This window comes from Balaenoptera acutorostrata, chromosome 12 (assembly GCF_949987535.1).
Source record: "Balaenoptera acutorostrata chromosome 12, mBalAcu1.1, whole genome shotgun sequence".
NCBI lineage: Eukaryota > Metazoa > Chordata > Mammalia > Artiodactyla > Balaenopteridae > Balaenoptera > Balaenoptera acutorostrata.
Window position 1 is genome coordinate 4,997,514 of NC_080075.1, and position 26,577 is coordinate 5,024,090.

At 42.6% G+C, this 26,577-nt stretch overlaps 1 protein-coding gene across 1 annotated transcript in view; it reads right to left on the bottom strand.

The window, feature by feature from the left end:
- SLC9A2 (solute carrier family 9 member A2) overlaps positions 1–26,577 on the bottom strand; it is an 87,590-nt gene that overhangs the window by 42,803 nt on the left and 18,210 nt on the right. The window contains exons 2-3 of the mRNA XM_007172119.3: positions 8,871–9,334; positions 1,804–2,054 (exon numbers count right to left, since the gene is read on the bottom strand). Coding sequence (XP_007172181.3) covers positions 1,804–2,054; positions 8,871–9,334 — 715 coding nt within the window. The remainder of the gene's footprint in view (positions 1–1,803; positions 2,055–8,870; positions 9,335–26,577) is intronic.

Sequence of the window (26,577 nt, forward strand, 5' to 3'; positions counted from 1 at the left end):
GGTCGGGGGCGTAAGGCATCACAAGTGCTGTGGACTCTGGGCCCCCCAGACATTTCTAAGCAGAGACGCCCCAGCACTCCAAGCCCATCCGACACTTCACCTGTCCTCCCCACACTCGGGACAAGCATATTTAGGTAACTCTGTGAGGGTTCTAGAACTTTTACATAGGCACTTGGTTGAAATATATTCAAGGTTCTTACACCAACCATTGCTACAATACTGCTGGGAAACTAGACACAAAGTCCCTGCCCTGTAATCTTTGCAGAGACCTTGTCACCAGCTGATCGGACACTTTCAATGACACCAGTCAAAGAACAGTGAGGAAACTGGAAGTCATACAAAAATGATATGAATAGCCACCAGGAAGACACTGCACATTTCATTACTGGGTCAGACTGGATTAATACGGTGCTTTATTTAGGTTCCCTGGGATACAGAAAACCACACAACCTTCTAATGCATGGCTTTCACTACAGTGGGTTCCACTCTGCTCGTGGAGGGAGACAAAACCTCATCTGCTTCTGCTATGAAAGTGGTGTTGCGGGGCAAAAACAAAACAATCTTTAATCAAAGCATCACCTAAATCAGGGTGCAAGAGAAAACTTCAGGAAGAACTAGACCTACGTTTACAACATAAAACTCTAAATAGCATAACAGGCCCCAGCGGGAGAGCCTAACATGTATTAAGCTGTAAATAAATATTTGTCAAAATTAAAACTTTTTTTTTTTTTTTTTTGGCCACAAGGCTTGAGGGATCTTAGTTCCCTGACCAGGGATCGAACCCAGGCCCCCAGCAGTGGAAGTGCGGAGTCCTAGCCACTGGACTGCCAGGGAATTCCCCAAAATTAAAACTTTGACAGGCATTCCATTAGTAAGCATTTCTCACTGGCCCTAGACAAGGTGTGACCATAATATGACAGGCTTATTCTTGGAAGCTGCAGAAACATCCACACCCAACAAGTACCCTCCTTCAAAGTGACCCTCCAAAGGCTAAAACTGGATCCAAACGCTACCGTTCTTCGGCCACTTGTAGAACTTTTTGAGAACGTCCTTCCAAATCAGTTAGTGAATGATACACAACTGCGTATTTAATAAATAATTTCTTGCTTTATCCACTTCTTGCTTTATAACCATACCTCTTTCTTTAAGAAGCTGAACTCAAAGTACACGATGGCGTGCCTTATTCACTGAATTTTGCTTTGAATGATGTAAAGCTATGATCTCAAATCAAATCTAACATACAAAGTGAAGGTTCTCTACTACTAACATTGTTCAAAGGAATTGACATAAGCAATTCCAGAATTCCAGACGAAGTTTGGGGGAGACAGCCTGGGTGGAGTTAGTGGACCTGAGCAACACTGAATGGGCATCAAACTCAGAAAATTCTTGGTGCCTGACCATCCTCCCCAACCCTTTATTGTCTTATTTCATGAGATCCAAGAGGTCACTTTTAAGGCTTCCATTTTAGCACCGGATCATTTGCCTACACTTTTTTTTTTTTTTTTTTTGGCCGCATGCGGGATCTTAGTTCCCAGACCAGGGATCGAACCCGGGCCCCCTGCAGTGGAAGCGCGGAGTCTCAACCACTGGACCGCCAGGGAAGTTCCTCTTTAGGATACACTTGGCTGATCCATACTTTCATTTCTTTGAAACAAAGAGAAAAATCTACTTTTAATTTTTCTTAAAAGAATTCAAGAACATCTACTCTTTTACATAACATATTCAACTTTCACATCACAGCTTAGAATACGTGAATTCCACGAAATGCCACCAAGTGCTTTTAACAAGAAGTTCAATACTTACGCCACGATGCCCGACAGGTGGAACATCTCGGCTGTGATGTAGGACAAATAGCTGTACAGGAAGACGAACAGCGGTTCGATCACGCGGATGTTGTGTGTGAAGCGAGTGGTAAACGCCGCGATGAAGCCCAGGAAGATGCCAATCAGCACCCCGCCAATCCCCACGACGAAGAAGTTGGCGATTCCAGCAAACACGTCGATGGTCTCGATGGTCTTCATCTGACAGAAAGACTTGAACAGGTTGTACAAGACCTGTGGGAGAGGCAGAGGGCATGTCAGGACCCCCCAACTTCCCCGACATCCTCACGGCCCCAGAAATCTTCCTGCCTCCTAACAAGGGCGTGTCTTCTGCGCCCCAAAGTGGACGATCAGTGGGAGTGGCTGGGCATCTCTTTATCTCATATTTTAACAGTGCATTTAATAGCTGCAAACAAAAAGCACTGATGAAAGCGTGTCATCAAGAAAACTATTTCTAGACGTGAGAGAAAGGAGACTTCAAAGTTATTTACATGACTTACTGCTAAAACATCATTTTTCAGATCCTAAAGGATTATTTTAAACGGCTTGGTTGCCCTTCAACATACCCTGCTTGCGTTGCCAGTGCTTGGGAAGGAGTATGTCACGGAGAAAGCTTGTCAGTGCTGGCTGTGAATTTAGGGACACTTCAAGGCCCCTGTTGTGGGGTTGCACCATGGAAGGGACCCACCCATCCATAGAGGTCCCCTCCCTGAAGACCATCCTCCTCCCAGGTCACTGAGGTCCTTGCCCCGCCCACACATGCACCTCTGGTGAAACACAAGACCCGATGGGGTTTTCTTCAAGCCAAGAGGCAGCAACCAGTGTGTGTGTGTGTGTGTGTGTGTGTGTGTGTGTGTGTGTGTGTGTGTGTATCTACTGTAACTTCATGCACATTTGTCCTTCTAAAGTAATGAGACTACACTTTTGCTTGGTTTCTGAAAAATTTACACAGTCTTTTACATAGTTTAATTAAGTCAGGCATTCACACCTGCCGGGCAGGATGCTTTCAATCATGTTTCCAAGGATCACTGAGCAAATGGCATGGGAAGTGATGCCTTCCTCCGGAGTAATTTTTTCATGAAGCCAGCAAGTGAAATACAGTCAGGCACATGCCCTGCTTCTTGTGATATTTGCAGAGGGAATTTCTAAGAAAGCCGGCTAATGGGACACTGGGATGAACACCTTTGGAGTACAGGCCGTGCTACACCCTCCTTGGGATTCTGAGAAACTCAAAATTAAACCCATCCGTCCACGGGCACACAAAACGTCAGAGGCGATACCAGGATCCAGGTCTCCTACCTCTGGGTCAGTTCTTCAATTTTAACCATGAGAATGAGTCAGACACTCTGTTAACCAGAGTGTGTCCTGGCAAAAAGCCATTTCACCCTTTTCTACTTCACTTACGGTCCTTTATAGCCTACACATTACAGGTTTCGGGGAACTTTTTCCTCTTTTCTACTGGATCATAAACTCCTTGTAATTAAGGATCTCACCTTATTATGATTTACTTCTTCCATGTTGCCTAGTAGATAACAATAAATGTCTGTTGGTTTTGACAAAAAAACAAAAAACAAAAAACAGTGGATTATTACTTAGAAAGCACTGGGCTTTTCCCTTCTCCTGATTGTTGGTGTAACAGTTGAGAGCATTTGGTATTGGACCAGCAAGAAATGACTTGAGTTTAAGAGAAGAAAAAAATCAACTCACAAGCCCGAGGACTTAAATATCCTGAGGGATCATCATTTGCCAGAAAAGAACTGGCTTCAAGTCGAGCTGCTTCCTTGCAACCAGAGACTGCTGCATACGTCAGATTTCATCCACATCAACACGCCACGATCACTTCCTGAGAGCGGATCAGAGACGTGCTATATTTACCCCTTGCCTCTAAAGAGCCCACTCACCGGTCACCTGCTGCCCAGGGAGAGGGACAGATTTTCCAGGCTCCAGCCCTGCACAGATAGCCTCCCCGGGCCACTCGGGCTCTGGGTTCCGACCCCCGGTTTCCACTTGCCTGCCTCCCGCCCGCACCAGTTGAGTGCCCCCTGCAGCTACTACAAGACTCACTTCCTTTATTCCATTCCTCACTCTCAAATGGAAAATCGCTGGCTGCCTGACTTAGGGAAGAAGGCTCAATACACCTGATGCATTTTCTTAATGCTTTGTGACACCCTGCGGTCTAGGACAGGGTCTCACCACGGCTCTACAAAGCACACCGTATGTATTCAGCCCTGCCCCTGGCTTCTCTCGACAGAAACCCAGCCCCTAAACCGAGGGAAACTCTATCTGTCTTCCATGGCGCCGCTCAAGTCGCTGTTCCTCTCCGGCCTTCCTGGATCCGTACAGCGCCTGTGGGTCGTCCTTCCCTCTGCCCCTCCTGCAGCACAGATGATGCCCCAAGCCATCCGGCATTTGGGGACGCACCATCCATCCTGCGTTGCTGGCGCTGCCTCTTGAATGCCAACCTCATTCCCTCCGAGAAATTAGAAATTCCCTGTGCACAGAAGCCACGTCTTCTCCTCTTTCTGTCTCAGCTCCCCTCCCTACCCCATCTAGACACTGATGAGGCCTCCAGAGGAAGCCCAGGTACTCGTGCCAAAGGAACAACGGGAATACACCGTAATCTTTCCCAAGCTGTTTTCCTGGCAGCCCCAGCCGTGGCATCTCTCGAAGGTACATTCTGTGTTTAATATCCTTTTAGGTTTTTGCAAAGAGTAAAGCTGAGTCACAGGCCCTTCCCCTTCAGTGCGTTGTCAGAAGCTCCAGTTTCATCATTCCACTTCCTCGGATGCCGGGGCCACCTTACGAGAAACTAGCTTAGGTAGAGACGTTACCTTGACAACCAGAAAGCTTTCCATAACCTCCCACCCGTTGTACACTGAACCTGATACCTAGGGATGGGCACAAGATAAAATTCTTTTAGTTACAACCAGCCGTAACCCCACAGTTAGTTCATGCCAGTTACGTCCTTTAATTTTACCACAAGGGAATCTATATAGAAAGGTGCTTTTGAAGTTATAATTTATATGTAGTATATGTATATGTATTATGTATGTGGCTACAATTATGTCTCTAGTTGGTCTGTGCAAAGTTGACCTCAACTTGACAACTGTATCTTTAGAAAACCGAAAAGCCAGGGGTGCCTGTTTGCTGGATGCTATCAATATAACAGGCTAATGTGACAGCTGAGTATTTTCAAATGTTTCCATTCATTATTATGTTTTTAAAAATACTTGTGTATATTAAAATTAGATATGATCTGTTCTGAACTTTGATTTAAAATGTGCAACAATGCAGTGAAATCATGTACTGCAAGGATACAAACAATACAGGGTTTTTGTTCAGCATCGCTCTGTTCCAGAAAAATCGTTTTCAGGTCACTTTTCCTGATATGAAACACAAAGGATAATCATTTTTGCATAAGTAATTTTAAATCTGCTCTGCTATTTGCAAAAGCAAAATTAAGGACCAAGTGGTCACTCTTTACTCTCCAGCTTCCTGAGTTAAATTCCACTGCACGGCACATAATGTCTGGGCCGTTAGTGTGTACCCCTAGCTTCTGACTTAAGAGCCAGCTCTCCTTAACCAACTCTAGTTAGGGTAGACTGAGGAACCTCTTGAAGTGTTCTTGGAAAATGTGTCAGAATATTCACTGGTTGCCTTCACACCTTCTAGAAATTACCGTGTAAGCCTAACTCATTCGATCATGGACTACAATGGAAACAGCAGTACTTCTCAGATAGCTGAGAACCCGAACAATCTTTACCCAATAAGGGAAAGTTTGAAAGGTTTTCTTAAAATATTTCCTATAAGGGAAAGCACAAAAATCCTATTTAAAAATCTCAGCTTTTTCTTTTTTGACTGTCATTTCTCCAGTTAATTCCAATCTATGATAGACCCAGACCATAGAACAAAGAGTTTGACTTCAATTTATATTATATATTATCAACTTCCCTTTGCTTTGAGACACTTTTATGGCAGGTTTTCTCCCTTTCAAATCTTCTAAGCTCACTATTGAACTTACCAGTTAATTGCCTGACCTACAATTCTGCTCAACCACCAGCCTACGTTTTTAACCTGACTTCTCTCTGTTTGCTCTCTACCCTTCTAGTTGCAGCATTTAGTGACTCATCCTTCTCCATGTATGCAGCAGGGTCTATGTTTTTCATACCTTTCCCTAACCCATGAGTTCCTTAAACCTCTCCTAGAGATAAGATTAGATGAACGAATCAAAGAATCTTCTATAAAACATCTCTACCTCTATTCTTTGAGAACACCTGACTAGGAGACAAAATTATAATTTTTTATACCATTTTCTAATTGCTCCTAACACCTGGTCAATTCAGCCCACTATTCAGCCCGTCTGGTGAAGGAAATACCTGGTGGGTTATTCTTCAGTGTTAGGTGGGCAAACCCCCCCCAAGCATGCCCTGGTATCTGTGGGACCGGTGGCTTTAAGGGTCCACATGGCTTTTCGGCCCAGGGTAAATAAATAACCTACCAACGAAGCCTCTTTCATCTGAAACCACTAGAGTCCTTCTGACTTACAGGCTTTGGCCTGGAAACAAGGGCTCCACATTTAAAGAACAGCCATATGCCCTTTCTCCGTCCTTGGCCTGCTTCCTGCAGTAGAATGGCTGGCCCTCAACCTGGCTCACTGCCCTCTCCCGGGCAGCCCTCCGTCTCGTCCGTAAAACCACATCTGATGGCTTCGAGCCTCTGGACAGAAAGCACAGGACGTGCCTCTGGAAGGCACGTTTTAAAGGGCAGTTTAGCCAGATCGTTTGCTGAGATCTGATTCTTGACACACTCAAAGAATGGACCACCGAGGCGACTGAATGAGAAATCTCAGCAGAGAAGGGAAAGCAGTGCAAAGATAACGGCAGGTCATTCTGAAACTGACCTGATGTTGCTACCTTGCCCTAGGACGAATGCAGCAGGGTGCTATTATTTCTTTGTAAAGTTTCCTATACCCTAAATAGACCCAAGATTCCCACACTGAAATTCCCACAGTCTCCCTAGAACCAAGGTAAAAATGTATATATCAAACATTAGTCACGATGGAAAACTTCATGCCTCCGGAAATGAGAATGAGTTATAAAACATCTTCATTGTTATGGCAGTTTCCCAGTTAAAATTTAATACTGGTGAGTTAATGACTAAGCACCGTTAATGAATAATGGAATAAATGAAGTGGGTTTTGTTACTTGAGTGAGGTAACTGCACTGTCTCGAAATAGCTCTTAGCTATACTAAAAAATGGGGTTTCCTTATCAGTGAATTATTTTTATGTAATAATATCTACATGGAGTTGACAAACATCCTTAAAGGTGATATTTTATTCAGGTCAGGGGTCTGAATACAGGCTAACAGAGAATAATGTTGGTTTCTATGTTAACTTGTTTTTTGTGTGTCACATTATTGTAAAGTTTAACTGAATTATTAAAAGGATATTCTAAGCTTGTTTCTGAAGCTGATCACAGTAATCTATCTTTGGACGAGGATCAGATGCCCCATGACCTACACACAAGACATTAAACATACTGGAAAAGACATCATTTAAAGAACCCTCTCGGGGACTTGCCCTGGTGGTCCAGTGGTTAAGAATCCACCTTCCAATGCAGGGGACGTGCGTTCGATCCCTGCCGGGGGAGCTAAGATCCCACATGCCGTGGGGCAACTAAGCCCGCGCGCCACAACTACTGAGCCCGCAGGCTCTGGAGCCCGCGAGCCACAACAGAGAGAAGCCCGCACGCCGCAACGAAGATCCTATCCTGCGTGCCGCAACTAAGACCCGACGCAGCCAAATAAATAAAATAAATAAATAAATTTTTCAAAAATAAAAATTAAAAAAAGTGACAAATTACAAAAAGAATCCTCTCTCCAACTTAGATGGAGGGACCCTCATCAGGCACTCTTTAAGTAACACATACACACTAAAACTGAAGCAAATTGACTCTTTTTTTTCTTGAAACCTATGTTAACTTTTAAATGAATCAGGAATACCATTTTAATAATAGGAACTAACAGAGGGGATAATATAAATTACTTAAGTTACTTAAATACACTTCACTTAACATTTCCTTCAATTTTCTTATTTGCGAAATGGGAAGAATACCTATTTCGTAGGCTGTTATAAAACTCCGAGCACAAGGTATGCATTCGCTACCATTCCTATCACCATCACTACTACAGAATCCTGGCTAACATAAAACAGCATCACCAGTGCCCGCTGACTGCTTAACCAGCCCAAGGTCACCTGAGTGTCCTTGACTGGTAGAGAAGGTCTGGACAGCCATGTGGGGGAGGGGAGAGGCTTCTCACCTGAGCTCAGGAAGCAGGTCAACCCTCCTAACGTTCGGCTCATGACAGCCTCTGACTCTAATTATGTGGCAATTAGTGAGAATTAAAAATAGTTTGCATTTTCTGAATAAATACCCATTTATGGGAAAATGGTGAGGACCCGAAGTCTGCTGGCTGAGTAAGAAGAGGAAGTGACTTGTGTGACGAAAAATTTGCCTCCGATCTGGGAATAAAAAATACACCCTCCCCAGATGGAGAACAGCACCCAGTGGGCGTGGTCCTTTCACCTGCACTATACACGTCACACACTGAGAGCAGCACTTCTCACAAAGCATGCTGGGGCCTTGAGTCCTTTGAATTCTGATCAAAAGCCATCACTGTGGAAGCTGTCACAGTGAGAAACCTCCAGGGGTACACAGGTCACAGTCACTGTGATGCTTCTCTGGCAGCAGCAAAGCCATACAAGCAGACAGACACCAGCCGTACAAGCAGACACCAGCCCACACAGCTGGCAGGATCCAGGCAAAATGAAGTGAGGGGCCCTTTGTAGAATCACAGACAAATAACGAATAATAAATTTACTGAGAATTTTAAGACAGCGAGAACAGAGCCTTGAACCAAGGGAGGGGCCCTTCCCAGCGCAGGGCTGGGGACCGCTCGGCTGCCTGCTCTGCAGACAGGGTCTCCACTCGGCGGCTGGTGGGTGGCGGCCCCGGCCCGGTGGAGTGATGTCGTGTGAACCGTCACTCACCACTGTCACGGCATCATTCAGCAGGGACTCCCCGAAGACCAGGATGTAGAGCTGCTCGTTGACTTGGATATTCTCGAAGACAGCGAGCACGGCCACGGGGTCCACGGCCGAGATTAAGCTGCCAAAGAGCAGATTCTGCAGCAAAGTGATGTCACTCAGGCCGAAGGCTTCGATCTGGCAGATGCCAAACAGGGACACCCCGATGCCAATGGAATTCCAAAGCGTCCCGACCACGGCGTACCAGAAGATGGTGCCGATGTTCTCGAAGAACGGGCGGGTGGGCATGAAATAGCCCGCATCCAGCACGATGGGGGGGAGGAGGTACAGGAAAAACACATCCGTCTTCATGGCCGGGGGGGATTTCTCATCCACTCCAAAAATAATCCCACCCAGCAGAAGTCCAACCATGATGAGGAGGCAGCTCTCAGGCACTATGGTGGGTAACTTGTGATACAGATGGAAGCCTGTTCAAGAAGAAATAAAGAAAGATGAAATTTGGGTTATGTGAGAATTCAGGAAACGGCAAACTGGTTCTCTCTGACAGAACCAATAGAAAATATTGGTTCATTGCTTCTGTTCATTGCTTCCTATTTCAAAATCTCCCAGGTCAACGTAATTGGCTATCCACTGGCTTTAGATATTACGATGCAAGAGTCAGATGATCCCCTTAAAACTATTCACAAAGCACATTCAGGTACACATTTCAATTTAACTCAGCAGTAGAATACTATAGGAACACGATATCTAAACAGCACAGCTTTCATCTAAATGCCTATTAAGTTTTCTTAAATAAGACAATGCAGTTTTACATTTGAAGCAATATTGTGATTCCCAACACATTTTCAGATGTCACAAACAATTTCATCCTCATAAAAACCCTAAGGAGTAGGCAAGGAAGCATTTTCACCCCTTTTTTTATTTAAGTGGAAACTGAGGCTCAAAAAGATACGGGGTCTTGCCAAGGTGGCCAGACCACAGGCCAGGTTTTGGATCACCGCGGTTCCCTCTGGTATTGAGAAGAGTTTGTAACTTCCTGAATATCAGTATTTCTAATTTCAGATTCCTTCATTTGGAATGCTGAATACGTTTAATTTTCAGATGTCTGCTCCTTCAGAGACAACCAAATCAACATCAAAGGTCCATCAGATAACTACCGAAAAGTGAGGCATATAAACACGCCATGATCTCCAATGTCATAGAGTTTCTAATCAAGGCAGGAACAGATGTGTTTATGACTTACTCTAGTATAAGGCATCATATGGTAAAGCCCCAGTCAAGCACTAAGGGAACAGAGAAGAGGAAATCTGCTGAGGATGGCATGGACGAGGCAGCATCTTGCATTAATCACATAGAGAAGGCAGGAAGAGTCTCCTAAGAAGTGAAGGAACGGAAGAAAACACCTTTTCCTAATTCGTGGTGGAGCCCAGTGTAGCTTTAATGCGGACACCACATTAGGGGGCGGCCCGTAGCAGGGAAACAGGAGGGAAATGCGGGTGGTACCAGCGTGTGGGCAACACAGGAAGCAACCTCACACACGGAGGTCACCTGGCAGGGCTTACGTGAGGCCAGCCCTTATTGGCAAGGCAATAGCGGGCCATCCTGAAGGCATTTCATACCTTTTAGAATTAAAGCAGCAAATGGAAATTATCTGAATTATATAGGAAGATTGTATTAAAATGACAGAGTAAGTCCTTAGAAACTTACAATCACCGCAGGTTTAACAAGTAAACCCTTAGAAGCCTACAAACCACACTGAAGCCATAGCATGAAATATGTGTGCCCCCCCCAAATATAACCATAATTTGAAGAAATTTTAAATTTCTTTAAGAATTAATTTCTAAATAATAAAATGAACATCTTTATATTGGGTATTCAACTCATCCCTCCAGCTTGGATTATTTTCTTACTCATGTTTACAGCAGACTCCAATCATCATCGGGGAATAAATGCATTCAGCTGATGCGGCCATGCCGGACCCCTGACCCTCTGGCCTGTTGACCTCTCTGTGTTAAACAGAGAAGTTAAAAAAAAATAGGTCCACTGAAAACCGCATCTTTGCAACCCCTCCGCACGCTGACTCCTGCTTCTATAGCAACTTTCCCTGTAAGATAAGGATGTCCTGGTACAGCCTCCCTGGCCCCCTGGGGTCCAGTGCGATCTGCTCCTTGGTGGAATGCAGAGCACAAAGGCCCAAGCTGAGGGCGCCCTGTGTGCCCTGGGCCATAACAGCTGCCCCCTGGTTTGGAATCCAGCTCCCCGACTCCCTGCGTGTGGCCTCGGAGGGGTTCCCACCAGGCCCAGGCCAGGTGTGCTCATCTGTGAAATGGGGACACACACACCTTTCCCATAAAGAGCGGTAACAGTAATTAACCACCGGCCTGCAATGTCACGCATGCCCCGACATTTTGTTTTCTGTCTCTCTTCTATACGAAAAAGCAAGAGAAAACGGTTCTCAAGAAATGCCCAGAAGCAAGGAACAGGATCTCTGCAGACCAACTGGAAACTGGACAAAGCCTGCTTTGGCGGGCTCCTGCTTCCTCTTCTGCCTTTTTCTTTCCTGTTCTGCCACCCAGCCTTGGTACCCTGTGCTCTCACACGGGGCTGCCATCCTTCACTGTGTTGAAAGGAGATCCTTGCTCCTAAGAACGGAGCGTGGGAGACCAGGTAGGTGGGAGAAAGGAAGAAACCCTGCCTGCTTAAATACATCACAGGGAGGGACCAACGGCCGCCGTGCTCGCCACGTGACTGATCCTGACCAGTGCCCCAGGTGAGTGGGAAACCAGGATGCAGTCAGACAGAAGGGCCACCAGGATGGAGGGCTAAAGGAGGCCTGGAGGAAGGGAAGGGAGCAGGGGAAAATCCCGTGGTCGCCAAAATCAGAAAAGAACGGCAACAGGCCAAGCGCGCTTGTTTAAGAAAACAGGTGTTTATATTTAGAAAAGGCTGTTCGCCTTTCTCTTCTGAATGCTTAGGCCATTCAGAACTGGTCTGAGTGACCCTTGCTTGAAATAGGACAGCAGTTACTGAATCTGCCCAGTTGTTCCACAGGCAATAAGGGATTAGATGAAGCACAGTCACAAGAGATCTGAGTCCGGTGCTTTTCGGGGAAACATAAGCAGAGACGCTGAATTTTATAACACTCCCTCCTGGCAAAAAAGATTCTGTGCGGAAGTGTCTATTCTTTCACCAAACACAGGAGTCAAACCTCCTACCAAAGTAGTTAGTCAAAACAAAACAAAATAAAGGCTTCTTAAATTTCACTGTTCACAGAATAAAACAAATAAATCAGCATTTACACACGTGCATATATTTATGGCTCCCCTGGCCACAACCAAGTATTTCTTGAAGAGAAAATGAACTTGAATAGACCAGGGTCATTATCCCACCTAACAGTATTGACAAATACATCAGTTATCAGGAGAAAACGTTTTGATGATTTTTACAAGGCTGAACATGAGCTACTGCAGGTACAATCTACTATTTAGTCCAGGGGTCAGTTAACTTTTTTCTGTAAAGGGCCTGATAGTAAATGCTTTCAGCTTGCAGGCCATACTTTGCTATTATAGTACAAAAGTAGCCAGAGATAATATCTAAATGCATAGAGATATGTGGCGTGGGTGTATTCCAATCAAAGTTTATTTATGGGCATTGAAACTAGAATACAATTTTATATGTCACCCAATATCATTCTTGTTTTGATTTTGTTTAACCATTTAAAAATGTCAAAGCCGTTCTTGATCCACAGACCATACAGAACCATCCTGGGGGCCCTCTGTGGCCCCTGGGCTATGGTTTACTTACCCTGGTTCAGTTTGTACCTTGTATTTCCTGCTAACTTCTATTTAGAGGGTCTGGGGCATTGTACTTGTGTCATTCACTTTTTATTTCTGGAACATAAAAGTCTGTGAGGATGGATGCTTTAAAATTTATTTTATTTTAATTGCAACAAATTCACTTAGTGGCAAAGGGAACAGAATTAGGATCTCATACCAAATACAGAGTCGAGGGACTCTATCTTCATTTCTCTTTGCATGTAAGTGCTGCAATGAACTGAGCTTAAAAACTATAGATCTGGGGGCTTCCCTGGTGGCGCAGTGGTTGAGAATCTGCCTGCCAATGCAGGGGACACGGGTTCGAGCCCTGGTCTGGGAAGGTCCCACATGCCGCGGCGCAACTAGGCCCGTGAGCCACGATTACTGAGCCTGCGCGTCTGGAGCCTGTGCTCCGCAGCAAGAGAGGCCGCGATAGTGAGGGGCCCGCGCACCACGATGAAGAGTGGCCCCCACTCGCCGCAACTGGAGGAAGCCCTCGCACAGAAACGAAGACCCAACATAGCCAAAAATAAAAATAATAAATAAATAATAAATCTTAAAAAAATTAAAAAAAAAACTATAGATCTAGGTATAACTGAGTGCAATGCAATTAATTCACTATTTCCTCATTACACATAAAATAATCCATTTGTTAAATTCTGGAAAGAAAGCAAAGTGAACAATAACACAGGAAGCTTCCAGAGAACAGGATCCATAAAAGAGCCACAATGTAAAAATCTGAATCAGAGAAAACCACCACCACCACCAACAACAACAAAATACAGTTCTAATTAACCAGCAGCACAACAGCAAGGGAAAGCGGAAACCTGCAGAGGTAAGAAGAGAGAAACACCTTCAGCTGAGAAACTTCTCACTGGAGGTGAATACAGACACACACGTTCTAACTCATGCTCCATGTTTTAAGAGAGCCTAAAAAAATAATGATATTTGTTAGATCCACAAATATTTGCCAAGCCCTGTGTTAAGTAGGGGACAAGTACCCTTGGGAACAAGGTCAGTGAGGGCAGGCATCGTGGCTGCCAGACCCAGAACTAGCTTCCCCGGCTGGTGCTTCTTGAAGCAACTCTGGGAAACTGTGGATTTAAAATAAAGAATATTCAGAAAGTTACGCCTATTTGGTTGGAGAAGAAAAGGTAGATCTTTATGGAATACATTAAACTTGTTTTTAAGAGAAATAAACAAGTTCATTCAAGTCTAAAAATGCTGACTTTACGTATCCCAATTCACATAGCCATCAAACATACATTTAGAAAAACAGGATTGCAACATGCAGTAGACAGAAGCAGAGAGAAAAGAGTAAGAAATACCACTCTGATCAGATACGTGAAAACAAAGTATCACTGCATGATAACTCTAGTCGACAAAGACCAAGTAAGAAAATTTAACTCTAAAAATAAGTAGAATCAAATTGAGGAAATAAATAATACAAGCAAATAATAAAAAGATAAGCAAATAAATACATAAAAAGAATAGAAGTCAGTAAATAGAGCAGAATTAACTGCTCTATGTCAGTAACATTATTAACCTGTGAATATGGACTTCTCACAACACTTAGTCACATGCTGGGATTGAAACATACATCTAATTTCTCTCCATCAAAAAGTAGCACAACTGTGAAGATAGAGGTCTTAAAAATGCTCCACTTATGAGATCTGCAAAAGACTTATAATCATAGATAATTGAAAAATATGAAATTATAAAGGAAACATTAAAATTTTGTTGGGATTATCCCAAAGCAGAACTTAGATGGTACTTAATTTTTCCAAATGACTTGACCACTTACAAAAAAGAGAAAACCAATATGTGTTTAGTCTGTCCATGAAGAACCTGAGAAGGAACAAGCAGAGTTAAACCCTTAAGAGGGTATTTGTTGAGTACCTTCCCTGTATAAGACTCTAAGGGGGGCTTCCCTGTATAAGACTCTAAGGGGGGCTTCCCTGGTGGCGCAGTGGTTGAGAGTCTGCCTGCCAATGCAGGGGACACGGGTTCGAGCCCTGGTCTGGGAAGATCCCACATGCCGTGGAGCAACTAGGCCCGTGAGCCACAACTGCTGAGCCTGCGCGTCTGGAGCCTGTGCTCCGCAACAAGAGAGGCCGCGACAGTGAGAGGCCCGCGCACCGCGATGAAGAGTGGCCCCCGCTTGCCACAACTGGAGAAAGCCCTCGCACGGAAACGAAGACCCAACACAGCCAAAAATAAAAATCATTTAAAAAAAAAGACTCTGAGGGGCCCAGAGATGGATCACAAACGGGCCATGTCTTCAGTGAGCTTATATTTGGCACATAAGACTGTAAGTAATTATAGTACAAGATAGAAAGTGATACATGCTATAAAAGGAGAGGTTTAATAAGTACCAGGGAAGTACGGAGAGGAGGGAAATTAATTCAGATGAGGAAATTCAAGAAGGACCTGGAGGAGGTGGCACGGAGATAGCTGGATGTGGGTATTTCCGTTCGGAGGGGATGAAGCACCAGGAAGACAGGAGGAAAGGCTGGGCATCCTGAGGACAGGGTGGCAGGGCTGGGCTGAATATGAAGTGTACAGGGCGAGTCGACGGGGAGGGGTCATCCAGCAGGGAGCAGCCACACTGCAGAAGGCCTGGAAAGCTGATCCTTCCAAACCCGCCTTTGCTCTGTGGGTAAGGGGAGGGGAGCCAGTGAGGGTGTCTCAAACCATCCTTGTCTTCCACACATGGAGCGGACAAGCTCCTCCCAAGAAACCAGAGACCAGGCTTCGGAAATGAGAGGATCAAGGCTGTCCAGTTAGAGTTTTAAACCAGATGTATGTGATTAACTGTCGGTAGAAATAAATAAAAAGTTGACGCAAACATGTGACTAAAACGTGTAAGAACAGCCCAAACTCCAAAGGGATCTATACATAATCTCATAAAGTCCAGCCTGTAAGGAGAGCCACTCAGCACAAGGAGGGGTTAATGACAGAATCCTACTATTTAGCAATGAAAAAAAGAAAAAACCAGTTACATATAACAAAAGAAAAAACTACATTGCAGCATTATATAGGACAGGGAAAAAGCAAGCAATAAAAAGTATCCATCTCATTCAATCTTTTTTTTCCATACAATAGACATTTATGGAGACCCCACTATGTGCTGGGTACCATATCAAAGCACTAGGGATGTAGTGGTGAATAAAAGAAAGTTTTTTTCACTGGAAGGTTTCAGTGATGGGCAATAAAATGTATAAATCAACCAATAAACACACAGTTGACAGGTGCTGATGAACACTATAAAGAAAGGCAGAGAAGACTGAGGGTATCCAGAAGGACAGGACAGGATAGAATCTGACATCAGTGTGGGCAGGAGAAGCCTCTTTGATGGGTGACATCTGAACAAAACCCTGCATGAAGTGAGGGTGTGGGACATGGTGGAAGAACTTTCTAAAACAGAGAGGAACAAGGGCCCTGAGTTGGGAGCACCCTGAGCAAGGGGGCTACTGTAGCTGGAGCATGGGAAGTAAGAACATGGTAGGAAATGATGAAAGAGAAGCAGCAAAAAGCTAGAGCATGCCAAGCCTGTCACCACGGGAAAGACTGGATATTCTCTGAGACCAACAGGAAGCCACTGAAGGTTTTTGAACAGAGGAGTGTCATGATCAGATTCACAGTTTTACAGGGTCATTCTGGCTGCTGTGGAAGAAGAGAAGCAGGAATACTAGTCAAGAATCTTCCAGTAACATGGGAAAGAGATGATGGTGGCTTTCACGAACGTGGTGGGGAGAATGAGGAGAGGTTGGATGCTGTATATATTTTGAGAATTGCTCCAACAGAATGTGTTGCTGGCCTGGATGAGGGATGTGAGTGTGATACTGTGATATAATTTTTAAAAAATAGCTATTTTGTTCTTCATCCCCAGCTCCTGGACAGAGCTCCTAAAACCTTGCTAACTCCCTAAGTGATAAAGGTGCTAAGAGCCTCTTTTGTTCTACTATTTGGTCTTTGCCTTCAAGTCTCAACACAGAGTTCTTAACTTCGTTGGAATTTTCTGGGTGATAGGAGCATCTTTTGCTCTAATCTTGGTAGGCTCCTGGATACGTCACCAGAAAGACCAACTATGAGTAGAAGCTTGGCATGTTCAGCTCCACCCCTCCCCCACCATGGCGATGGCCTTACTAATTGATCTGGCCCATGTGATGAAGCCTCAATAAAAGCCCCTCAACTATGGGGTTCAGAGAGCTCCTGTGTTGATGAACAAATCTACCCACTGGGAAGGTGGTACATGCCAACTCCACAGGGACAGAAGCTCCTGAACTCAAGACCCTTCCAGACCTTACTCCATGCATCTCTCTATCTAGCTGTTCATCCGTATCCTTTATTATATAATAACCCAGTCAACATAACTGTTTCCCTGAGTTCTGTGAGCTGTGCTAGCAAATTATTGAACCCATGGAAGGCATCGTGAGAACCCCAGTTTATAGTCATCCAGTAAGAAGCACAGGTGACCACCTGGGACTCACAGCTGGCAGCAGCAATGGGGGCGGTGTTGTGAGACTGAGCCCTGGATGAGTGGGACCTGATGCCAAGTCCAGAGTGATAATATCAGAACTGAAGTGAATTGCAGGACACCCAGCTACAGTCTACAGAGGATGGAGAACTACGTGGTGTGGAAAACCCGCACACGTTTTGGTGGCCAGAAGTCTTCTGTGAGTGAAGAGAGAAAAGCAGGGAGTGTTTTTCCTTTCAGTGAGACAGATGAATCAAAGGTGAATCCAAGGCTTTTGGCTCAAACCTCTGGGTATAGAGTGGGGTTATTTACTGAGATTGAGAACAGGGAGAGAGAAGATTTCAGGGGAGAAAAATCGAGATTGTAAATGCCAATCAGAATCTCCTTGGAAAATACCCAAGGGAGCTTAACAAATTGACAGCAAGATCTAGCTAGAAGAAATGGAAGACGACTTCTATAGAACATCTTAGATGAGCAATGAGCTACTACTTCTTTTTCTTAAAAAACGTTGTAGGGCTTCCCTGGCGGCACAGTGGTTGAGAATCTGCCTGCCAATGCAGGGGACATGGGTTCGAGCCCTGGTCTGGGAAGATCCCACATGCCACGGAGCAACTAGGCCCGTGAGCCACAACTACTGAGCCTGCACGTCTGTAGCCTGTGCTCCGCAACAAGAGAGGCCACGATAGTGAGAGGCCCGCGCACCGCGATGAAGAGTGGCCCCCACTTGCCGCAACTGGAGAAAGCCCTCGCACAGAAACGAAGACCCAACACAGCCAAAAATAAATAAAAATTAAAAAAAAAAAAGTTGTAAATGCTCTTTATTAGTTTTCAACTTTCAGAATCAACTTAGAGAGGAAAGACGTTAACTATGGTTAGAGACCAGAATGTAAATCTTACCAACCTTGAAAATATAAAAATAAAGGTATATCTGGTCAAAACTGGATAGAAGAGAGAAAGTTCTTAATATACTCATTTTTGAAAATGGGAACTGAGAGATATTGGCTAAAACTGATACAGCAACAAAAAACTCGTCAGGAGGTTAAAAGCACTTACCTCTGAAAAGCAGGTCTAGGCTTAAGGAACTCAGGGAACTGTTATTTGTTATAAGCTCTTTAGGATAACTTAAAAAAAATTTTAATACCATACATATACTACTTTCATTAAAAAACAATACTCAATGTTGTTTTAATTGAATAACACACCACTGTCAAAAATACTGCCCTGTGTTCTTATTAAGCCCATAATGGACAATGGGGTGAAACAGCAAGTCCAAATAATGTCCAACAGTGGTACAACAATGGGGAAAGAACTCATAATTTAATCAGAGGTATTAGAGGTCATAAATAAAGAGAAATCACACACACACACATAAATACACACACCCGTACACACACGTTTCTTTTTTGCTTCTACAACTGTAGAAAATTCCATATAGGTCAAAGAGTTTAAAATTTTAAAAATCTATGAAAACAAGAAAAATCCTATGCTGCAATCATCTCACTTACAAAGAAGTGATATATTATAATCAGTAGCCAAAAAGTAAAGAATTTTAAGATAAAAGCCAGGTATGCCTGAATTCACCTTTGTAAAGTCTGCAAAAAAAAAAAAGTAAAATGAAGATTAAAAAAACAAAAAACCAACTGTTGCTTCTGGGAAGATGGAGTATGTATTTTTCTCTATTCCTCCCACTTAGTACACTTAAAAAGCCTAGGTATCATGTACAAAACAAGCACAAGGAGACTCTGAAAGATGGAGAGAAGAAGGAGGCTGGCTAGGGACCTCGAAATCTGAAGAACAGTACGGCAGGGTGTTCCCTGTGTTTCCTTTTTGCCTCCAATATCCCAGACTTGGAGCTGAAGAAGCCAGCGACCTGGAAATGCCAACGGGTGCTGAGAACAAGAGCCCCAACAAAGCCCACTCCATCCAGACAATGGACCAGGAAAGAGGCAGCCTCACAACACGTAATACTTCTAGATAATAACTGCTCTATTCCAGCCAAACCCACAGAGCAAAGACTGAGCAGAGATTCTAGATCCCGCCCTTACTAGACTGTAAGGAACACCCCAGCCTCCCTACTAGGGTGTGTCAGAAAGGAAAAAGTAGGGCGGTGGGACTTTCTCCACCACTGGATAGAAATGAGCACCCCCTCCCCCATAGTGCCTGTGAACACTATGTGGGGGACCTGGAATTTTCAATAATGAGGTACCCCACGTCCTCCTCACTGAGGTGGACCAGAGGAGGCCTGGTGGAGAGTCAGGACATCCACTTCCACTGGATGGTAATGAGGACACCACTCCCCTGGGTGTCAGTGGAGGCCACCAGGAGAGCAGCAAGGAGGCACTCCTACCCCATCTCAGCCAAGAAGGTGTCACTGCAGACCTAGTAAGGACCAGGGACAGCCATCGCCATATAGCAGTAATGAGCAGACCCTCGGTGGGCAACGGAGACAAAGTGGAGAACTTGAAAATCTACCCCACTGTAAGTAATGATATGGCAGCTCCTCCCCACCACCCCCCAGAGTGGTGTCATAAGAAGTCACCTAAAACAGAAGGTATAAATAAGACCCATGGTCTCATAACGTAATACCCCAAATGTCCATGTTCCAATAGAAAACCACTCATCATACCAGGAACCAAGAAGATGTCAAACTGAATGATAAAAACACAATAGATATCACCATCATGATGACAGAGATGTTAGATTTATCTAACAGAAATTTTAACACTGCCATGATAAAAATGTTTCATGAGCAATTACCAGCATACTTGAAACAAATAAAAAAAATAGGAAGCCTGAGCAAAGAAATTTAAAACCTGAGTAAAGAAACAGAAGCTACAAAGAAGAACCCTATGGACATTTTAGGACTGAAGAATACAACAACTGAAATTAAAAATTCAATTGTAGGACTTCCCTGGTGGCGGAGTGGTTAAGAATCCGCTGGCCAATGCAGGGGACACAGGTTCGAGCCCCAGTCTGGGAAGAATCCACGTGCCGTGGAGCAACTAAGCCCGTGCACCACAACTACTGAGCTGGTTCTCTAGTGCGTGCAAGTCACAACTACTGAGCCCGTGTGCCACAACTACTGAAGCAAGTGCACCTAGAGCCCGTGCTCCACAACAAGAGAAGCCACCACAATGAGAAGCCCATACACCACAATGAAGAGTAGCCCCTGCTCACCGCAACTAGAGAAAGCCTGTGCGCAGCAACGAAGATCCAACGCAGCCAAAAATAAATAAATAAATTTATTTTTTTTTAAATTCAATTGTATTGGCTCAACAGCAGAATATTAGCAAACTGGAAGTATGAATTAGTAAACAGGAAAGAATTACTAAATTAGAAGACAGAATGGTAGAAATTAACCAATCTGAATGACAGAGAAAAAACAGGCTTAGAACGTGAGGGACCTGTAAAATTATAGTGAAAGATCTAACATTCATGTCATCAGAGTCCCAGAAAGAGAAAAGAAAGAGGGTGGGGCTGGAAAAGTACTCAAGAAATAATGGCTAAAAACTTCCAAAATTTTGCAAAAAATATAAACCTACAGAATGAAGAATATGAATGAGCCCCAAAAAGGATAAACCCAAAGAAATCCACATCAAGACAAGCTATATTCAAACTTTTGAAAATACAGAAAAAGAAAAAAATCTTGATAGCAGATAGAGAAAGGACACCTTATCTATAGATGAGAAAATAGAATTTTAGCAGATTTCTCTTTGAAAATCGTGGGGGCTATAAGGAAGTGGCACAACATTGTTCACATGCAGGAAAAAAAAAAAAAAAAAAAGAACTGCCAACCCAGAATTCTATACCCAGCAAAAACAGTCTTCAGTAATGCAGAAGAAATCAAAACATTCTCATTTGAAGGAAAACTAAGAAAATTCGTTGCCAGCAGACCTGCCCCAAAATAATGGCTAAAGGGAATTCTCAGTATGGAAAGCAATGGAATCTTGGAACATGAGGAATTAAGAAAAAAGTAAAAATACAAGAAATTCAATACATTTTCTTTCTTCCCTTGAATTTTCTAAATTAAGCTTGGCCACTGAAGCCAAAATTACAACACTGTTTTATGTGGTTCTCAACGTACATAGAGAAAATGTTTTTAAGACGACTATATTATAAGTGGGAGAAGGTAAAAAAACATAAAGGGAGAAAAGGTTTCTTTACTTCACTCACACTGGTAAATGACCACATGAGTAAACTGCCATTAGTTACATATATATATATATATATATATATATATATATATATATATACACACATACACATATATATACACATACTGATGATGTAATACTTGGAGGAAACACTAAAAAATGCTATACAAAGAGATACCCTCAAAAACACTATTGATAAATGAAAATGGAGTTCTAAAAAGTGTTCAAGTAACCCACAGGAAAAGAAAACAGAGTGAAAAACAGAGAGAAAACAGAAAACAAAAGAAAAAGTGGCAGATTTAAACCCGAACACCGCAAACACACCAATAGTTACAAAAAATGTAAAGTGTCTAAATGCATCAATTAAAAGACAGCTGTTAGTAGAATGGATTAAAAAGCATGACCCAACTATATGTTGTCTAAAAAAATTTCACTTCATATACGATGATATAGGCAGGTTGGAAATTAAAGAATGGAAAAAGTTACATCATTAAAATATTTATGAAAAGAAAGTGTGATTGGCTATATTACTATCCAATAAAGTAAGCTTCAGAGCAAAGAAAATTACCAGAGACAGGGAGGGATGTTAAATAATTATAAAAGGGCCAATCCACCAAGAAAATATGGCAAGCCCAAATGTGTATGCACCAAATAACAGAACTATAAAATATATGAAAAAAAACCTGATAGAATTGAAAGGAGAAATAGGCAAATACATAATTACAGTTAAAAACTTCAACACCTCCTCTCTCAATAATCGGTAAAATAAATAAGTAGATCATCAACGAACAGGATCTAATTCTATAGAAGACTTCAACCAACAACAGCAGAATACACATTCTTTCCAAGAATCCACAGATTATATACCAAGATAGAACATTTCCTCAGCCATAAAAACAAATCTCAACAAATTTAAAAGAACTGAAATCACACAGAGTACATTCTCTGATCTCAACGGAGTCAAACTGGAAATCAGTAACATACAGAAAACAGGAAAATCTCTCAACTGGGAGATTTAACCACACACTTCTAGATAATCTATGGGTCTTCACACCCACTAGGATGGCTGTAATCAAAAAGACAGATAATAACAAATGTTTTTGTGGATGTGGAGAAATCAGAACCCTCACGTGCTGGTGAGAATATGAATTGTGCAGCCATTTTGGAAAACAGTCTGGCAGTTCCTCAAAAAGTTAAAGACTTATCATTTGACCTAGGAAATTCACTATTAGGTATATATCCCAAAGAAATGAAAACCTGGCCACATAAAAACCTGTACACAAACATCCATAGCAGCATTATTCATAGTAGCCAAAAGGTGAAAACAACCCAAATGCCCATCAACTGACAAATGGATAAACAAAATGTGGTAAAACCATACAATGGAATCTGATTTGGCCATAAAAAGGATGGCATACTGTCACATGCTACTACAAGGATGAACCCTGAAAATGTGCTAAGTGAAAGACAGAATCACAAAAAACCACATACTGTATGATTCCATTTATAGGAAATGTCCAGAATAGGCAAATCTACAAAGACAAGGTAGATTAGGGACTTCCTAGGGCTGGGGCAGGATGGGGAAATTGCCCAGGCATAGCTAAAATATACGGAATTTCTTTTGGGAGTGGTGAAAATATTCTAAATTTGATTGTAGTGATGGTTGCATGTCTGTGAATTACTGAAGACCGTCAGATTGTACATTTTAAATGGGTGAAATACATGCTATGTAAATTACATCTCAATAATACTATTCAAAAAAATCCATGGGTCAAAGAGGAAGTCTCAAAGGAAATCAAAAAATTGAACCGAATGAAAATGAAAATGCAACATATCAAAAGGTGGGACACAGCTAAAATAGCACTGAGAGAGAAATGGACAGCACTAATGCATTCATTAGACAAGAGGAAAAGTCTCAAATCAGTAATCTAATCTTCCACTTCAGGAACCTAGAAAAAGAAGAGCAAAATAAACCCAAAAGAATCAGAAAGAAGGAAACTAGGGCTTCCCTGGTGGCGCAGTGGTTGAGAATCTGCCTGCCAATGCAGGGGACACGGGTTCGAGCCCTGGTCTGGGAAGATCCCACATGCCGCGGAGCGACTAGGCCCGTGAGCCACAGTTGCTGAGCCTGCGCGTCTGGAGCCTGTACTCCACAACGGGAGAGGCCGCGATGGTGAGGGGCCCGCGCACCGCGATGAAGAGTGGCCCCCACTTGCCGCAACTAGAGAAAGCCCTTACACAGAAACGAAGACCCAACACAGCCATAAATAAATAAATAAATAAATAAATAAATTTTAAAAAAAAAAAAATCAATATGAGTGGTATATTATTAAAAAAAAAAAAAAAGAAGGAAACTAAAGATAAGAGCAGATATCAGTGAAATTGAAAACAGAAAAATAGAAAAAAAAAGAAATCAGTAACATAAAAAGCTGGATCTTCTCAAAGAGTGATAAAATCGACAAACCTCCAGCAAGACTACCAAGAAAAGAGAAGACAAAAATTGCCAACATTGGGAATTTAAAAGGGTACCACTACAGAGCGGGCGGACATCAGAAGGATGGCAAAGGAATACTATGGAGAACTCTACACACACATATGACACCTTAGACGAAATGGACCAATTCCCTAAAAAACACAAACAACCACAACTCACCCAAAATGAAGGAGATAGTTGAACAGCCCCGTAAAATAAATTGAATTTGTAACTTAAAACTTATCAAAAGAAAAAAATCTCCTGGCTCAGATGGTTTCACCAGTGAATTCTACAAAACAACACCAATTCTACACAATCTCTTCCAAAAAACAGAGGAGGAAAGATGTCCCAATTCATCTTATGAAGCTAGTATTACCCTGATATCAAAACCAAAGACAGGACAAAAAGGAAAGCCAGAGACCAATATCCTTTATGAGTATTGCAAACACTGTGTTTTAAAATAAGAAATATGTTTTTGGTCTTTGACCCTCAGTTCCTGGCACAGAGCTCCTAAAACCCTTGGTATTTCCTAAGTGTCTTTTGTTATGTTAATGAGGTCACTTTCGGAAAGTCCCTGGGGCCCCTTATCTTGTCTGCCCCATGGGCGAGGGGCTCCTTAAGGAAACAAAGTTTCACCTGAGAAATGAAGAGGAATAGGAATTGTCAAAGCCAAGAGGGGTGGAAGAGTCTTCCATGGCAGAGGGAACAAACAGCACATGCAAAACTCTCTGGAGTGGACATGACTGTGGTCCATAGGAGGTGCTGCCAGAAATCCAAGAGGGAGGGTGAGAACGACCAGTCCTGGCCTTGTCGTCCACAGCCAGGATTTACCCCGAATTAGTGGGAAGTAGTAACACCCGACATGGTCAAGGATATGAAGAAACAGGTACACTTTTCAATCAAGACATTGACAAAGTGTTTTGAGAGGACAGTGTTGACCCACGGGGCTCTCTGCCCTCAGCAACACTGTGCCGAAGTCTTGAGAAGAGGTTTCTTGCACTAGAGCACTTGACCTGCCTTTGATCTGGCTCTTTTCCGGGGATTTTACTCCACATCTACGGAAAGACACACAGGGAAAAGGTATGAGCTGCACGCATTCTCTGTGGAGGTTCCGATACCTGAAAGCTAAAAATTGTGTGCCTCACCTTTTATCACAGTCTCTCACTTTCCTACTTCCAACTTTTCTAGCTGTCTTCTTTAATCTTTAAGTTTGTTCTTCTGTTTCCCAATGGAATGCATGGCCAACTGGTTTCTATCTGATTACACTAAAGGTTTATGCTTTTATCACTGCTGGCAATTTGCACCTTTGTCTCAATCTTGTTAAGGTTGTAAGAACTACACTATAAAAGTTAAATCTTCACTTTAACCAAACACAAAAGAACAAATATTGCATGATTCTACTTATATCAAATACCTAAAGCAGTCAAATTCATGGAGATAGAAAGTAGAACAGAGGTTACCTGGCACTGGGAGGAGGAGGGTGGGGACTTACTGTTTAATGGGCAGAGTTTCTGCTTGAGATGATGCAAAAGTTCTAGAAATTGATAGTGGTGATGGTTGCACAACACTGTGAATGTACTTCATATTGCTGAATTGTACACTTAAAATGGTCAATTTTATGTTATATATATTTTACTACCATGGAAAAACTCTTCACTTTCATTTTTCACTTTCCTACTCATTTTTATCAAATAATTATGGCCAAGTAAAATGAAATATTGACAGAACTGCATAAACACTGCTAAACAAATAAGCATGAAAAGATGATGTCTGCTGATAGGCACTGTCACCATGCATATCACCCCAAATATTAACTGGTCGGTCGGCTGATCCCCAGCCTCTGAACTGGGCCTTTGAAAGGCAACTCTAGGAGCAGTGACATAAAATGTGCAAAGTCTGAGCTGTTCAAAAATAAGAAGCAAAAAAGAATTTTTCTGCAATTCAAGGGGTAAAAAATGTAATTTTTACAAAAATGATCATAGTAAGACATCAAAAAGAGGGAAATGGGTGAGGAAATTATAACATATTAACATGATATAACAATCTACTGCTGCACATATGTTTATTATATCAATATTACCATGGGTTTATTCAAAATAATGGTCAGTGAACAAGGGCACAAGAAGAGTTACAATACTGTTTTAATTATATTTAAAACTGTTAAATTCACTGATTTTATTCATCGAAATATTTTAAAGGAAAGTGCTTACATGGGACCTGAGAATCTACTGAGACTCTAAGACCAGATATTCTTTTTTTTTTTTAATTTTATTGCTGTATAGTTGATTTACAATGTTGTGTTAATTACTGCTGTTTAGCAAAGTGATTCAGTTATACATATACACATTCTTATTAATATTCTTTTCCATTATGGTTTATCACAGGATATTGAATATAGTTCCCTGTGCTATAGGGATCTTGTTGTTTACCCATCCTTTATATACTAGTTTGCATCTGCTAACCCCAAACTCCCACTCCATCCCTCTCCACCCCTCCCCCTCAGCAACCACAAGTCTGTCCTCTATGTCTGTGAGTCTGTTTCTGTTTTTGCAGGTATGTTCGTTTGTGTCGTATTTTAGATTCCACATGTAAGTGACAGATATTCTTATTTAAATTGACAAAACAGAAGTTTTCTCAAGGGTAAGTAACACTTTCACTTAGGGTACGAATAACTGTCAGGATGACATTTGATTTACCCACAGCATTTACCTTTCACAGATGATGAAGCTGCTGTGTGATTCAACTAAACATCAGAGGCAACGTGAGACGGACCCGCCGGCCTCCTAAC